At 40.9% G+C, this 17,561-nt stretch overlaps 1 protein-coding gene across 5 annotated transcripts in view; it reads left to right on the forward strand.

The window, feature by feature from the left end:
• MCF2L2 (MCF.2 cell line derived transforming sequence-like 2) overlaps positions 1-17,561 on the forward strand; it is a 508,511-nt gene that overhangs the window by 106,571 nt on the left and 384,379 nt on the right. For all 5 annotated transcript variants that reach the window (XM_077290424.1, XM_077290423.1, XM_077290425.1 and 2 more), the window contains exons 6-7: positions 10,385-10,501; positions 12,191-12,340. In XM_077290424.1, the coding sequence (XP_077146539.1) occupies positions 10,385-10,501; positions 12,191-12,340 (267 nt within the window). The remainder of the gene's footprint in view (positions 1-10,384; positions 10,502-12,190; positions 12,341-17,561) is intronic.

Genomic DNA, 17,561 nt, shown 5'->3' on the forward strand with positions numbered 1-17,561 from the left:
CAGTACACAATATCTTTCAGTTTACAATCACTAAACACGCCAGTTCCTTTCTGACGAGTTACCAGTTGCCACTGTAACTGTAGCTGCTGCAACTACAGTGCCTTTTGCTGCTGCTGCAGGAACTGCAGCACCTCTTGCTTCTGCTGCTGCCACTGCTACTGCTGAGACTCTCGCTGCTGCCGCACCTCTTGCTTGTGCTGCTGCTCCATGAGGACCAACTCCTTCAAAAGCTCCTCCATTTTTCCAACAGGTTTGAGCTGTATCGATGCCGGTTTGCTCACTGATCTTCAGCATGCTTTGTGGTATGCCTCAAATCACACTGCCTACATTCTCCACCATATGTAGAGCAGCGGTGGCACACTTAAGCAGTGATGAGGCAGTGACCCAGCAAAGTTCCAAACAAAAGTCTCTTTAATGCATTTACTTCACAGCATTAATGTCTAGTTCACACAAGTATGTATCCTTAAAGTCCAATTCACAGCACTACTTAGTACCCGGTATCCTCTGGATCGCTGCCGGAACCATATCCTCTGGATTACGGTCACTAAACACTCCAGTCCACCTGTGACCAGTTGCCGTGGGTGACTGCACCACCATCTCAATGTCTCTTTACTCACAGCTTTCCACAGTACACAATATCCTTCAGTTTACAGTCACTAAACACACCAGTCCTCTTCTGACCTGTTACCGTGGGCAACTGCACCGCTGTGCACACTGTGGGTGCCAGGCGTCTCAGCTCCCCTGTCTGCTTGGCTCCACTTGCCTGTGTTACCTCACACAGGAGCTCTGCAGAGCCGAGTGCTCTGCCCTCTAGCTTACACCAGTCTGATACTGACTCTGATCCTGACACACCCAAACCCTTTACTGCAGGGATTTTAACTGGGATCTGTGGCCTTCAGCCACATGGAAAACCCAGGCCTGGAATGAAATGGACTGCATGACTACCATCCTCATATCATCAACAGCCCCCGGAAGAAGCCTACACGAACTGCGCGTCGGGGCATAGTGTGCGGCACCTTTGACAGCGATGGGGATTTACATGGGGTTATGACCCGGTGACATTTTAGCGAGGGACAGACTGTTTCTTTACACCTCACTTGGGGATTTACTATGTCTTTGCTGATATGATCTCTGGGGCCCCTTTCTTTACCTTATCTTTGCACTGACACTTTATGTATATTTAAGAGTATACTTGAATCATGCTGTCACACTATTGGTGCAGCAATTGTGTTGCACCGGTGTCTCTCATCAGTATTCTGTCTTAATTTTTGCCTTTATGTTTGTTTAAAACCTTTGTGAAATTATTACGCATAAATATATTAATTGAATTTTATCAGTGGATTTGCACTCTGTTGTCTTGCATGTTTAAAAATGACTACAATCCTGCAGTCTGTTTCAAAATACAAAAACCCCAGAGCAGGTTTTCCCAACTCAGCCTTGGACACTACCATGCCCAAGACTAACACTTCTTTTTTGTCTGCATTGTAATCACAGCTACACCTGTGCCTACAATGCACTCTCATGGCCTCAATACACCTACACCCAGAGGTCAGACACCTACAGTTGTGGCCAAAAGTATTGACACCCCTGCAATTCTGTCAGATAATACTCAGTTTCTTTCTGAAAATGATTGCAATCACAAATTCTTTGGTATTATTATCTTCATTTAATTTGTCTTAAATGAAAAAACACAAAAGAGAATGAAGCAAAAAGCAAAACATTGATCATTTCACACAAAACTCCAAAAATGGGTCAGACAAAACTATTGGCACCCTCAGCCTAATACTTGGTTGCACAACTTTAGCCAAAATAACTGCGACCGACCGCTTCCGGTAACCATAAATGAGTTTCTTACAATGCTTGGCAAACTGCTCAAGGTCCCTGATATTTGAAGGGTACCGTCTCCAAACTGCCATTTTTAGATCTCTCCACAGGTGTTCTATGGGATTCAGGTCTGGACTCATTGCTGGCCACCTTAGAAGTCTCCAGTGCTTTCTCTCAAACCATTTTCTAGTGCTTTTTGAAGTGTGTTTTTGGTCATTTTCCTGCTGGAAGACCCATGACCTCTGAGGGAGACCCAGCTTTCTCACACTGGGCCCTACATTATGCTGCAAAATTTGTTGGTAGTCTTCAGACTTCATAATGCCATGCACACGGTCAAGCAGTCCAGTGCCAGAGGCAGCAAAGCAACCCCAAAACATCAGGGAACCTCCACCATGTTTGACTGTAGGGACCGTGTTCTTTTCTTTGAATGCCTCTTTTTTTCTCCTGTAAACTCTATGTTGATGCCTTTGCCCAAAAAGCTCTACTTTTGTCTCATCTGACCAGAGAACATTCTTCCAAAACGTTTTAGGCTTTTTCAGGTAAGTTTTGGAAAACTCCAGCCTGGCTTTTTTATGTCTCGGGGTAAGAAGTGGGGTCTTCCTAGGTCTCCTACCATACAGTCCCTTTTCATTCAGACGCCGACGGATAGTATGGGTTGACACTGTTGTACACTCGGACTGCAGGGCAGCTTGAACTTGTTTGGATGTTAGTCGAGGTTCTTTATCCAACATCCGCACAATCTTGCGTTGAAATCTCTTGTCATTTTTTCTTTTCCGTCCACATCTAGGGAGGTTAGCCACAGTGCCATGGGCTTTAAACTTCTTGACGACACTGCGCACGGTAGACACAGGAACATTCAGGTCTTTGGAGATGGACTTGTAGCCTTGAGATTGCTCATGCTTCCTCACAATTTGGTTTCTCAAGTCCTCAGAGAGTTCTTTGGTCTTATTTCTTTTCTCCATGCTCAATGTGGTACACACAAGGACACAGGACAGAGGTTGAGTCAACTTTAATCCATGTCAACTGGCTGCAGGTGTGATTTAGTTATTGCCAACACCTGCTGGGTGCCACAGGTGTTGTGAACTCTGTTTCCGGGCTCCCTCCTGTGGTCATGAGTGGTACTGTGTGAGTTCTCTCTTTGGGCTCCTCCTGGTGGCTCTTTTTGTTATTTTGCAGGTTTCTGGCAGGATCAGCTGTCTCGTCATCTGCTAGTTAGGTTTCCTATTTAATCCACCTGGTCCTTCATTCCTTGCCTGTTGCCGTTGTATTCAGTGCTATTCTGATTGCTCCTGTCTACATCCGTTATCAGTCTCTCCAAGAGAAGCTAAGTTGTGTTTGCTTATTTTTGCTCATCTGTGTTCAAGATGTTTCCTAGTATATGATGAGTTTTTGTCCAGCTTGCTAATATGTGATTTCCCTGCTTGCTGGTGCTCTGGGGTGCTGAGTTGCTCCCCCCACATCGTTAGTTGGTGTGGGGGTTCTCGCATTCAATTTTTGCATAGGGTTTTTTTACTGACCGCACAGATCCCTTGCTATTTTCTGCTATCTAGCGTTAGCGGGCCTCATTTGCTTAACCTGTTTCATCTCTGCGTTTGTCTTTTCCTCTTAACTCACCGTTATTATTTGTGGGGGGCATCTATATCTCTGGGGGATTTCTCTGAGGCAAGTGAGGTCTTTACTTTCTCTTTAGGGGTAGTCAGTTTCTCAGGCCGTGAAGAGACGTCTAGGATTTCAGGAAACGTTCCACGGCTGCCTATAGTGTGTGCGGTTAGGATCAGGTTTGCGGTTAGTCCAGTTACCACATCCCCAGAGCTCGTCCTATTATTTTCTACTTAGCTGGTTAGATTTGTGATCCTAAGCCACTAGGATCATAACACACAGGTAAGTTACAGGTGCTGTTAATTACACAAATTAGAGAAGCATCACATGATTTTTCGAACAGTGCCAATACTTTTGTCCACCCCTTTTTTATGTTTGGTGTGGAATTATATCCAATTTGGCTTTAGGACAATTCTTTTTGTGTTTTTTCATTTAAGACAAATTAAATGACGATAATAATACCAAAGAATTTGTGATTGCAATCATTTTCAGGAAGAAATTGAGTATTATCTGACAGAATTGCAGGGGTGTCAATACTTTTGGCCACAACTGTACATACCATAAAATTATGGCACATAATAATAATATGCTATTCATACAAAATCAGAATAACCATTTACACAAAACTTTTTTTCTTATTACAGAAAAAATAATCTTTCCTAATTTTTCATTTACTTCTTCCCTCCTGCACTAATCTTTCACACTCAAAAATTGCTTAAATCGGTCTACAGTTCTGTCTTCAGTGAAGGATCAAATCTTACCTGCTAACTATTAAAGAGGGAAGGGATGAAAACAAAGGGAGAAAAAGAACACAAAGTGACACTGTCAAGGGTTCTAGTGGCTAGAATGAGGAAACTGCTAAAATCGCTGGATACAAGTCAAATATTGATTATCCTCATGTACACATATAACAGCCTATTCAGAAAAGTTATAAGAAAGTGCAGTTACCCTTTAACCCACAGTGGCTCAGACATTTGTCTTTCAGCCATTTGGGAATGGAAGGAAGATTCTAAATACAGTCATGGCCGAAAGTGTTGGCACCCTTGAAGTTGTTCTAAAGAATGAAGTATTTCTCCCAGAAAATCATTGCAATTACACATTTTGTTATACACATGTTTATTTATTTTGTGTGTATTGGAACAACACAAAAAAAATGAAAAAAAGAAGGAAAATTGCACAGAATTTCACACAAAATCCCCAAAATGGGCTGGACAAAATTATTGGCACCCTCAATTTAATATTTGGTTGCACACGCTTTGGAATAAATAACTGAAATCAATCGCTTCCTATAACTATCACCAAGCTTCTTACACCTCTCAACTGGAATTTTGGACCACTCTTCTTTTGCAAACTGCTCCAGGTCTCTCATATTTGAAGGGTGCCTTCTCCCAACGGCAATTTTAAGATCTCTTCACAGGTGTTCAATGGGATTTAGATCTGTACTTATTGATGGCCACTTCAGAACTCTCCAGTGCTTTGTTTCAATCCACTTCTGGGTGATTCTTGAAGTATGTTTGGGATCATTGTCCTTCTGGAAGACATATGACCTAGGATGCAAACTCACCTTTCTAACACTGTGCACTACATTGTGACCCAAAACAAGTCAAGACACCCAGTTCCAGAGGCAGCAAAACATCCCTAAAACATCTTTGAACCTCCACCATATTTGACTGTACGTACTGTGTTCTTTTCTTTGAAGGCCTCATTCTGTTTTCGGTAAACAGTAGAATGTTTTATTTACCAAAAAGCTCTATCTTGGTCTCATCTGTCCATAGGACACTTTTCCAGAAGGATTTTGACTTGCTCACATACATTTTGGAAAACTACAGTCTAGTTTTTTTATGTCTCTGTATCAGCAGTGGGGTCTCCTGCCATAGCGTTTAATTTAATTCAAATGTTGACGGATAGTTCACGCTGACTCTGATGCACTCTGACAGCTTGAATTTCTTTAAAACTTGATTAGGGTTATTCATCCACCATCCGGACTATCCTGTTTTGCAATCTTTCATCAGTTTTTTTCTGTCGTCCACATCCAGGAAGATTAGCTACAGTGCCATGGGTTGCAAACTTCTTGATTATTTGCACACTGTGGACAAAGGGACATAAAAATCTCTGGAGATGGACTAATAACATTGAGATTGTTGATATTTTGCAATAATTTTGGTTCTCAAGTTCTCAGACAGTTCTCTTCTCCTGTTTCTGTTTTCCATGCTTAGTGTGGCACACAGACACACAATGCAAAGACTGAGTCAACACCTCCCCTTTTTATCTGATTTTCACATTGCCCACACCTGTTACTGGCCACATGAGAGTTTGAATGAGCATCACATGTTTAAACCAAAGTTGTTTACTCACATTTTGGAAAGGTACCAACCATTTCTGTGGTTTTGTGTGAAATTATGTTCAATTTGCCTTTTTTTCTCACGTGTAATTGCAATAGTTTTCTAGGTGAAATACATTATTTTCTGGAACAATTCTAAGGGTGCCAACACTTTCGGCTATGACTGTATATTCGATTTTCAGATCTAATGATATTTTTTTATTCTGCCTCAACGTTCTCTATTTGTATTATTCCCTTAATTTCTGTTACTACTTTTTCTGATGTTGAGAGATTCAAATCAGTGCTCTAAGCAAAAGGAAGAAAAGATGAAAGGGAAATTGATGGTTTATGTTTCCTCTGGGTTTAGCCTTTGCCAGGGGAACATTTGATTGATTTTTCTCTTGCTTGCCAGCCTCTTGATATTAGTGAGTTTCCCGTAGTTTTTTCTCTTGGTTACAATTATATTTTAGAAACTAAAGTAGCTTAAGATTACATAGTTAAATTGAGAAACAAAAAAGAGACAGAGAGAGATTTGTATTGATCACACAAATGTAAATGAGATCATCTTTAAGACATCTTTTTCTTAACTGAATGTAGTCTGATTTTTGCTGCCTCTCATTGTCATAGAGACCTTCCATTAAATGTAATAATTGAGTTGACTTTTCACCTCTTGAGCACTCTAATGTTCTTTTTAAAATTTTACAATGTGAACTTCAAAAATGAATCCCATACTCAACATGAAATCTTATATAAGGGATTTATAGAGGGGTCATATTACATTGGGATCATTGGTTTTATTTCTCTTTTTGCCTTATTCATTTCTGTTGCTTCTGAAGTCTTTCTCTTCAGTTATTTTCCATTTTTTGCATTATTATGATTACTGCATCCCAGGTTGATTACTTGATATTTTACTATATTTGGTTGAATCTGGCATGTTCTTGCCCATTTTGACAGCTAATTTAGGTCTTTTATGTCATATTTTACAATCAAGTTTAGTTTTAACTATCCGATAAAGTTTTATGTCATCAGGAAAAACTGACACTTTTCTTTGAATCCCAAACATAAGATCATTAATAAAGAGATTAAAAAGAATTGGGTCTATAACTAATTGGGTCTTATACTGATCCTTATGGTTTCATAATACTGACTTTAGTCCACATAGAATATGTATCATTTGCAATTACAATTTGTTTTTGTTCATTAACGGGGTTATCTCTTTTCAGAAAAAATTATGCCAAAAACTAAGTCAGTTAAAAAAAACAACAACCCAGAAATCTACAAATACTTTCCCTCCCCACCTCCAGCACCAGCTCTGGACAACCCCTTTTAAATCTGTGGTTGATTATGACACAGTTGGGTTTTACAGTATCAAATACTTTCTCAAAATCTAGAACACACTATATGCATAAATGTATTGGGATAATGTTCCTAATTTTTCGGTTCACGTTTTCCATTCATTCCCATTGACAAGGTGTATCACATCAAACTCCTCACCATGCAGTCTGCCAAAACAAATACTTTTAAAAGAATGGGTCGTTATAAAGAGCTAATTGAATTTGAGTGTGGAACTATAATAGGATACTGCCATGGTTGCAGCTAGTCAGTTTTGAGATTTTTTCCTCCTAAATACTATCAACTGTGAGTGTTATTATTAAAATTATAAAAATTGTGCATTGGGAGCTTTATGGTATAGGATTCTATGGCAGAGCATCTGCATGCAAACCTTACATCACTAAGCACAATGCAATGCACCAGATTGTTGTTGTAAAGCTTGACACAACTGGATTCTGGAGCAGAAGAAACGTGTTCTATGGATTGGCGAATCATGTTATTTGTTGGGTATGCTAATGGACAGGTTTTAGAGAATATTACCTGCCTGATAGCATTTAGTCACCTGTACAGTTTGGTCAAGGAGGGATAATGCTATGGGATTGTTTCTTAGGGGTTGGCATAGGCCGCTTAGTACAGTTTAAGCCTATCAAGACATTTTGGACAATTGTTTGTTCCTAAACTTTGTGTGCGGCAACAGTTTAGAGAAGGTTCTTTTCTGTTCCAGCATGATTGTGCTTAGTGCACATAGCAAACTCCATAAAGACATGGTTAGGATAGTTTTCCTGTCGAAAAACTTGACTGGCCACAGAGAGTCCTGACTTCAACCCCATCAAACACCTTTTGGATTAACTGAAATGGAGATTGTGAGCCAGAGCTTCTCATTCAACATCAGTGTCTGACCTCACAAGTGCTCTTTTGGATGAATGGGCAAAACTTCACACAAACACACTCCAAAATTTTGTAGAAATCATTCCCTGAAGAAAGGATGCCATTTTTGCTGCTACGGGGGAACCAACCCAGTATTAATTCTTATGGATTCAGAATGTGATGTAATTTAAGCTCCTGTAGGAGGAATGTGTCTCAATACTTTTGTCCGTGTCACATCATTTGCATGACCAACATTCAGATTAGCAATTAACTTCTCATTAAATCTAAGTATGTTGGTTAGACGTGACCTGTCATACATGAAATTTTGCTGATTATCAGTTATTACATTATTCACGAGCATAGTCTCTTCTTCTGGGCCATTTATTTCTTATCCATAAAATTGTCAAAATAAGATCTGACCAATCTGATAATCGCCTTCTTCAGCACACCCTACCTGTTCTTGAGATCTGAAAAATCTGTGGAAATTTTCTGTATGTCAGCACATAGTCAAAATCTACATAGTTGATAAGTGGTATACACTTTTGGGTAGGGAACATCTGATTGTCAGTGAAGAGAAGATAACAGTTCCTGCCTCATTGAAGCATTTATCATTAGGACCATAAAGGCTTGCTCACACTAGCATATAGCGTGTTTTATCGGATAGCACATGGCCCAGTGCTATATTCTGGGGCAGTGCAGGTCTGCGTGCTGCGAGTGCATCTGATAATCGGATCATGCGCCCCATACAAGTCTATGGATGCGTGTTAAACATCGGACTGCACTTGGATGACACAGACGATGGAGAAGATCGAGAAACTAAGTTCTCCGTCTTTTGCATGTGTGCTGCAATTCTCTCATGCGAGAAAACGGATTACAATAACATGACACTCAGATCAAATTCTGAGAGAATTTGAGCATAGTGTCATTAGCGTAATCTGCCCTATCCTCTCACCTGAGAGAATCGAGAGCTGTGTGACCCTGGCCTAAGAGTCAGCCCGGGGATATGTCTTCACAAAGTATTAATTACTAATACGCTTTTAAAGATGTTATCACTTGTGTATTTGATATTCTCAGGACGTGTTCTATATTGATCCAATTGGTTCTGTGGTTCACACTGTTGCCTTCTAGTTATGGGACATTAAAGCACCACTCAAATGTTCTTTTAATTGCAGTGCTGGAGTGGTGCCACTAAGCTAAGTTCCTTGAACCTAGTCTTCTACTTATCAGCTGCCATCTTCACCTCTTCCCTACACATCTCTGGTCCCACATATTGTGGCCGCAATTTCTGACTGAACAGTAGTCAGAGGTAAGAGTCACAAGCTGTCAGTGAAAGTCTATAAGGGCCTCGTTCTAACTTTCACAAACTGGAGAAGTGAATTGAGAAGTGTTTGTCAATGGCTTGCATGGCTTGCCATGCTAAAACTGTCTTCACAACCTGCTGAAGACCACCGAAGCGGCGCTGATAACCAATGAACATGGTGGCTGATAAATATCATTCTAAGGACAGGGAACTTAGATTAATGAAACCACTCCAGCAATAAAATTAAAAAAAAATGATGCTTTAACTCTTTTCTTATTGTAACGAGATAAAACTGGGGGCTTAGCAAGAGTTTCTGTGGTAATCACCCCAAAAGTGGTATAGCGCATCAATCAAAGAAGACAACACTAGTGAAAAATTTGGTATGCAAAATATGCTGACACTTGCAGCAAATGCTTAGAAATTCAGTTAATAGCAGAAGAAACTGGGAGGCACATGGCTTGAACTGTCTTTAGTTGGATGAAATGTGGTTGTTGCTGCAATATCACAGGCTTCCAACCTTCTGTCTTTTGTCAGGCCAAGGCTAAAGCTCTTTTTCTGGCTGTAGGCTCACAGACATCTGCACTGCAGCCGCGTAATGGCCCCAAACACTTTGATCAATGTTACTCTCCTTACAAGGCAGTCTAAAATATGGGAATTCATTACATCCAAGCTAGGTACTGAAACAGCAACATATTAATCCACAGAGATCAAATGCAGCAATAACAAGTTTCTACGGTTTAAACCCTGTTCAGTCTGTTCCTGACCTGCACCCTGGTAGATGCGGTGCTCACTGCACACAGAACACTGCCACAACTCTTTGTAGGGTCCTCACTCTGTCTTTTTTCATCATTGTGTGACAAGTTTCTGCTACATCTTAGCGCACCCTTCACCTCTGACCCTGCCACCATTCATCACACCACGGTAAACAGCTCAACATCACACTTGTCATCATTATCATCATAGACTGTTTAGTTACACACATGATTAGGACAAAACATCACCATTTAGTTCATATCCACCACCAAATTAAAAATTTAATACATTTTCATACTCAACATTTCTGTATATTTGTCTCTTTTGTGTATAGATTTAGTAGAATAATTATATGTAATAATGTTTCTCCTTGTTAAAAAAAATTATAGATTATTATGGTAAATTCTGTCTCGGATCTTCATGGATATATTGATAAAAGTCAGTTAACCAATGAGCTGGGTGGGACCTTGGACTACAGCCACGGTCAGTGGATACAGCATAGAACAGTAAGTGATTATTATGGCTGGCTATTTTTCAATATGTGATTTTTCAACAATAGTAATATGTCACATTTAGTATAAACAATTTTAACGAGTGCTTAGATATAGTGTTTTTTTTTTCTTTTGTTAAACATCGATATCAATTTCTTAGCATTTGCCTTTGAAGTTGTCAAAGTTGTCTCATATAGAGGAATCACAGGCAAGTCATCAATGTCAGGTAGGAAACTATTGACCAGAGATTTTAGCGGGTCTGAGGTCCACCGGATTGAACTGTAGGGTATTTAAAATGTACAGGTCCAGCAGTTGTATGGGCACTTCAGAGATTTCTCAGCCACAGTCTGGTATATTCCTTCAAAGGTGGGAGCTTACCCTACTAGAGAGGTGGAAATAAGCCAGCATTGATGAATAGGCCTATGTGGGGACTCCATTACAGGACATGGAATAGTGATGGCATGATGAAGATCTGCACTACAGCAGAACCATGGCAAAACTGCATGTAGGTACAAGTGTTTTGCTGTTTTGTTATAGCAAAGCCTGTATTTAAAGTGACATGTCAAACCAGGATTACATATTAAAGGACATCTGTCAGCAGGTTTTTGTTACTTTATCTGAGCGCAGCCTGATGTAGGCAGAGAGACCCTGAATCCAGCGATGTATCACTTAGATTACTGGGTGCTGCGATTCCAATACAATCAGGGTTTATAGATTTAGCAATGAAGCAGGGCTGAGGCACTCTGTCACCTGGCTATGAATTTTTCGAGGCCCTATACTACACGTAATTGCCATATATAGTCTTTTGTTACACTTCCCTTTTCAAACATTTTAAACTAATCATTGACCACATTTTGTTCCTAAAATGTCCTTTTTTAAGATTCTTTGCACTGTAACAAGTTAAATTTGGAATTTATTTAAATGATGTATAAGATACATACTTCTCTTTTTTTACACAATGTTAACTGGTGGATAAAGACTCCACTGTTTCACCAAAAGCTTGTACTAACAGCAAATAAAAGCTTTATGTGCAATACAACGCATTTCATACATAATGTGCTAACCAGACTATCTGCAAATCATTTTGTTTTTCAAAATTATGTAGTCTTAAAGGGAACCTGTCACTCTGAAATTGCAGTCCAATCTGCTGTCACCATGCTATAGAGCAGGAGGAGGAGCAGAATGATCATTTTGTAAGAAAAGTATAACCTGAATTTTAATCATTTACACCTCTACCCTTTCTGGGATTTTTGGCCCAGTGGGCGGTCCTATCAGTGACTGACAGCTATGCACTGATAGGACCGCCCACTGGGCCAAAAATCCCCAAAAGAGCAGAGGTTTAAATGATGAAACACAGGTTATACTCAGGCGTTTATCACAAAACTATATATTAATCTGCTCAGCTCCCCCTGCTCTGTGCCTGCAGATTGGATGACATTTTCAGAGTGACAGGTTCTCTTTAAACTTCAAAAATTAGCCCAATATGCCGGTCACAAGGTGTCTCTGTTCTGTCTAACTTGCTGCTCATTGCCTGTTGTTGAGTGTAATCTGTATGTAGTCGCTGAAAAAGATTGCAGGAAATGTGAACAATTCTTGATTTCTCTGCTCCTGTTCTGCTGTCTGTCAAGCACCATGTAAATATGTTAGAACAGCATCTGTGTTCCAGGTAAGCTCACGTACTATGATATATATTCCCTGAAACAGGCCATTGAGAGCTTTGCTCAAGTTGTGAAAACGACAGCCCAGAATTTGCAGACATTTGGAACTAGCCTGGCAGAAACCGAACTCCCCAATGATGTCATCTGCACAGAGGAGCTACTCTTGTCACATACAGAGCATCAGACCAAGCTGAAAGTAGGTGCTGCATGTCCTTCTCCTTGTAATGTACTTTATTGTATTACTAAAAGGTGTTCTAGCACATAATAATCTCTTAACGTGGATCTGTCAGACTGTAAAGGTAGCATGGTTCGGGGACAGGAGCGCGCTCATATACACTGTGTTCCAAATTATTATGCAAATAATATTTCCTCATATTTTCTCTAAATTACCTATCTGAATTGCAGTCATTGTTATTTTCCAGTCATCTACTATTCTAGGATAATTGCAATGTTTTGGAACAAACTGCCTATGAAAACAGTATCTTTTAAAAAAAATAAACACTCAAAATGCATGTTCCAAATTATTATGCACAGCAGAGTTTTCACCCTTTTTTTTTATATTTTGAACAAAAAATCGGTCAATTGTGAAGTAATAAGCATTATCAGTTTATTACAAAATGAAATCAAACAGTTTTCAAGTGAAAACTTTATTCTAGGTGATGTTACATTTGCACATAGGACCCCTTGTTCGAAAGAAGCTTCTGAACTCTCTCGTCCATTGAATTTGTCAGTTTTTGGATGGTTTCTGCTTCAATTGTTTTGCATGTGGACAGAATACCCTCCCAGAGCTGTTGCTTAGATGTGAACTGCCTCCCGCCATCATAGACACTCCTTTTGATGATGCTCCAGAGGTTCTCAATGGAATTGAGGGCAGGGGAAGATGGTGGCCACACCATAAGTTTGTCCTCTTTTATGCCCATAGCAGCCAGAGATGCAGATGTGTTTTTTGCAGCATGAGACGGTGCATTATCATGCATGAAAATGATCTTGCTGCGGAAAGCACGGTTCTTCCTCTTGAACCATGGCAGGAAGTGTTGTTTTAGAAACTCCACATAGATTATGGAGTTCATCTTTACCCCTTCAGGGATCATAAAGGGGCCGACAATCTCGCTCCCCATGATTCTAGCCCAAAACATTACTCCACCTCCTCCTTGTTGGCGCCTTAGCCGTGTTTTCATGGGGTGTCCATCAACCAGCCATCCTCCACTCCATCCATCTGGACCATCGAGTGTTGCACGGCACTCATCAGTGAACAAAACAGTTTGGAAGTCAGTCTTCATGTATCGTTTGGCCCACTGGAGCCGTTTCTGCTTGTGTGCAGTGGATAGAGGTGGTCGACAGGATGGCTTACGCACCTCTGAAGGACCCTGCATCTTGTTGTTCTGGGGACGTTGGAGGCACCAGCAGCTTCAAAAACTTGTCTGCTGCTATGACAAGGCATTTTTGCAGCTGCTCTTTTAACCTTACGCAATTGCCTGTTGGAAAGAGTCCTCAATTATCCTTATCAGCACGCACACGTGTGTGCTGGGAATCAGCTACATACTTCTTGATTGTGCGATGATCATGATGAAGTGTCTTGGCAATGTTGATTGTAGTCATGCCTTGACCTAAATACTCCACAATTTGTTGCTTCTCAGCAGCCGACATATCCTTTTTCTTTCCCATTTTGGCAAAAACTGTAGGCTGCTTAATAATGTGGAACAGCCTTCTTAAGTAGTCTTGCCTTTATGTGGACACACCTGCCAAACTAATGTGCACAGGTATCTGCAATTGCTTTCAGTGATATAAAGAGCCCTGACACACATCACCATCAATGAGTTTAAATGACAAACAAAAAAATTCTAACCTTATCACTCCTAAACTCTATGTGCATAATAATTTGGAACACAGTGTAAACACAAGTGGCAAACAAACCTCCTATATAGTCAGACATGGCTTTGGGGAAGCATTTATGCATAGGGTGTTTATGCACATTTTATTCCAAGTGCATTTTTTCAAAGTGCCTTGCAGTTAGTCATGGCAGTAAGACAGGGCAGGAGACAGGTAAGACATTTAACCCCTTTAAAACCTTAAACGTATAGTTACGTCTAAGGTTGGCTACCATCAGGTTTGCTGCAGGCTCCGGCACTGAGCCCGCAACCTTTCCAGCACGTCAGCTGATTTCATTAGCTGACATGTGCCCCCAACAGCCGCTGGTGAAATCGCGATCCACCGCAGCTGTTAACTTCTAAAATGCCGTTGTCAATCTCTGACAGTGGTATTTAACATGCTCATGCTGGAAGGGCATCACTAATCACGCCCATCGTCGACCATGTCACAAAACCGCTGGTCGCTGACGGGTTGGCATGACAACCCACGGTCTGCGGCAGACCCCTCTGGTTGTCATTGCCAGATAGCTATGAGCATCGCCCAGCAGTCAGCCCTTACAGCAAGAGAGCTGAAGCCCTGCTCTGTGTAGCACAATTGATCGCATAATCGCAGCTTCTAGTCTTCCATGGAGACTATTGATGCAAGTGTAAAGTAAAAAAAAGTTTTTAGAAATATAAAAAAATATAAAAGTCCAAATTACCCCCCCATTCGCCCCATTCAAAATAAAACAATAAGACAAATACACATATTTGGTATCGCCGTGAACAGAATCGCCTGATCTATCAATATATAAATAGAATTAATTAGATTGTTTAATGGTGTATTGAGGAAAAAAATCAAAATGCCAGAATCAAGTTTTTGTTTTGTCGCCGCAACATTGCATTTTATAATGGGCGATCAAAAGATCGTATCTAAACTAATATGGTATCAATAAAAATGTTAGCTCAGCACGCAAAAAATAAATCCTCACCCAGCCCCAAATCATGAAAAATGGAGACGCTATAGGTCTTGGAAAATGGTGACTTTTTTTTTTTTTTTTTTAGAAACTTTGGATTTTTTTCCACCACTTAAATAAAAAGGAACCTAGACATGTAACTACTAAATAATAGCAGGTCAGTTTTAGCATTTAGTGAACATGGTGAAAAAAAAAAAGAAAAACTATGGTGGAATTGCACTTTTTTTGCAATTTCACCGCTCTTTGAATTTTTTCCCATTTTCCAGTACACTATATGGCAAAACCAATGGTGTCATTCAAAAATACGACTCGACCTGCAAAAAACAAGCCCTCACACGGCCATATTGACCAAAAAATAAAAAAGTTATGGCTCTGGGAAGAAGGGGAGCAAAAAACGGAAACTCAATAATGGAAAAAACCCAAGGTGGTGAAGGGGTTAAAAAAACTATTTCCAGAACATTTGGATTGCAACAAATATTCACCTTATTTATTGGTATAATTTATATCCTGGCTGCTGCAATCACTCATATTCACTGTCCTTGCACAACTCTTTACACCCCATCCTTATCAGCCCTTCTGTCCTCTCCTCTCCTGTGTACAGCATTTACGCTCTTTTCACAATGCTAAACTGCACAGATCCATTCAGTCCCACCATAACACACAATAGACGCTGTCACAAATCACTTAACCATCTGCTCACTCTTTCTGTCCTCCTTCTCCTAGTCGCAGGAGATATCTCTCCCAACCGTGGCCCTTCATGTTGTAGTAAGTCGAACCCCTCACCTACTATACTCAGAAACCCTGCAAATCTCATTAATATTCTATGCATGCCTTCTGTCTCTTTTAAAGGGAACCTGTCATCCATTTGGCCAATATGAGTTACGGCCACCTCCTTTCAGGTCTTATCTACAGCATTCTATAATACTGTAGATAAGCCCCCCGGTCCGACCTGCAAGAGAAGAAAAACAACTTTTATTATACTCACCTGAGGGCGGTCCGGTCCGATAGGCGTCGCAGGTCTTGGTCTGGCGCCCCCCATCTTCTTGCGATGCTGCCCTCCTGCTTGCTTCACAGGCTCCCAAGCATTGTGCTCCTGCACAGACGTACTTATCTGCTCTCAGAGCAAAGTACTGCAGTGCGCAGGCGCTGGACCTCTCTGACCTTTCCCGGCGCCTGCGCACTGCACTATTGTAATCTTCCTCTTGGCATCTGTTGATATATGTCATTATTATTGTTCTGTAATGTCTTTTATTGTCTGTACAATTCCCATCTAAAATGTAAAGTGCTGTGGGATATGTTGGCGCTATAGAAATAAAATTTTTATTATTATTATCATTATAAGTGGCACAAAAATATGCCATTTTGCCTATAGGAGCCATGGAAGACTCTTAGTTCACTGTATTTATGGTGTAAGCTCTCTTCCTTCCACCCTTGCCCCAATTACCTGTGACTGATGGCTGACTAGTGTATATGAAAAACACTTACATTCTGTTTATATTGTTTTAGCGCTTGGTCCACTTCTGATGCCCACATAATTTCTCTTTTTTATGTTTCTTCCTTTTTTCCTCTTTGAAAGCTCCAAACTTGTGGGCTTTTTTTGTTCCTTTTATCTGCTGTACATCTCTCTTCTGGTTTTGTAAATTATTAGCTAAAGTTCTCTTTATATTTTTCTTCCTGCCATAAACAGTCTTAGACAAAAGTTTTGAGATTGAGAAAAGATTTGTTTTTTACAAAGTTTGCTGGTTCTGTCACGCTGCTGCTATGCAAGTAGAAGCAACTCCCCTAGATGGCAATAGAGTGGAGGGAGGACTGCACACAGCAGGAGCAGACCTGCAGCGCAGCAGAGAGGCCACCACCAGGTGGCAGTGGAATAGTAAAACAAGCTGGGTCGATGTTAGTCTGTAGCGCAGTACAAAAGGAATCACCAAGCACAGAGTCAGAAACAAGCCAAATGTGTCAATACTGGTAAGGAGCAGATATGCCAAAGACAAGACATGACACAGCAGGTCAGAGTCCAAGCCAAGTCAGGTACCAGGGAATCCAAACATGAGAGTGGAACTCAGTCGGACAGGTGACGGAAGGGATGGAGGCTCAACAGCGGAAGGTACAAATGACTTCAGGAGGGACTTATGGAACACATTGGGAATCTCTCACTGTATTACACCTCTCTCCCGCAACCTCCGATCCATCCGAATGGCCTGAGTCATAGCCTCCTCCAAGGAGCTGGATGGAGAATGGAGAGCCAAAGCATCCTTAAGATGATCCGACATTCCCCTCTTGAACTGGCATCTTAGTGCAGAGTCATCCCAGGTCACTTCAGTGGACCACTGCCTAAACTCTGAGTAGTACCATTCGGCAGTGAGTTTACCTTGGGATAGACCCATAATAGTGTCCTCTGCCACCCTGACCCAGTCCGGTTCATCAAAAATCAGTCCTAAGGCCTCAAAGAACCTATCCACCGACACACGTTCAGGGGCAGAAGCAGATAAAGAGAAAGAGAAAGCCCATGTTTGGAGACCCTCCCGCAGTAACAAAATAATTATCCCCACCCGTTGACTCTCGTCTCCAGAGGATCGGGGTCTAAGAGAGAACA

The sequence above is a fragment of the Ranitomeya variabilis genome, chromosome 2, assembly GCF_051348905.1.
Source record: "Ranitomeya variabilis isolate aRanVar5 chromosome 2, aRanVar5.hap1, whole genome shotgun sequence".
NCBI classification, from domain to species: domain Eukaryota; kingdom Metazoa; phylum Chordata; class Amphibia; order Anura; family Dendrobatidae; genus Ranitomeya; species Ranitomeya variabilis.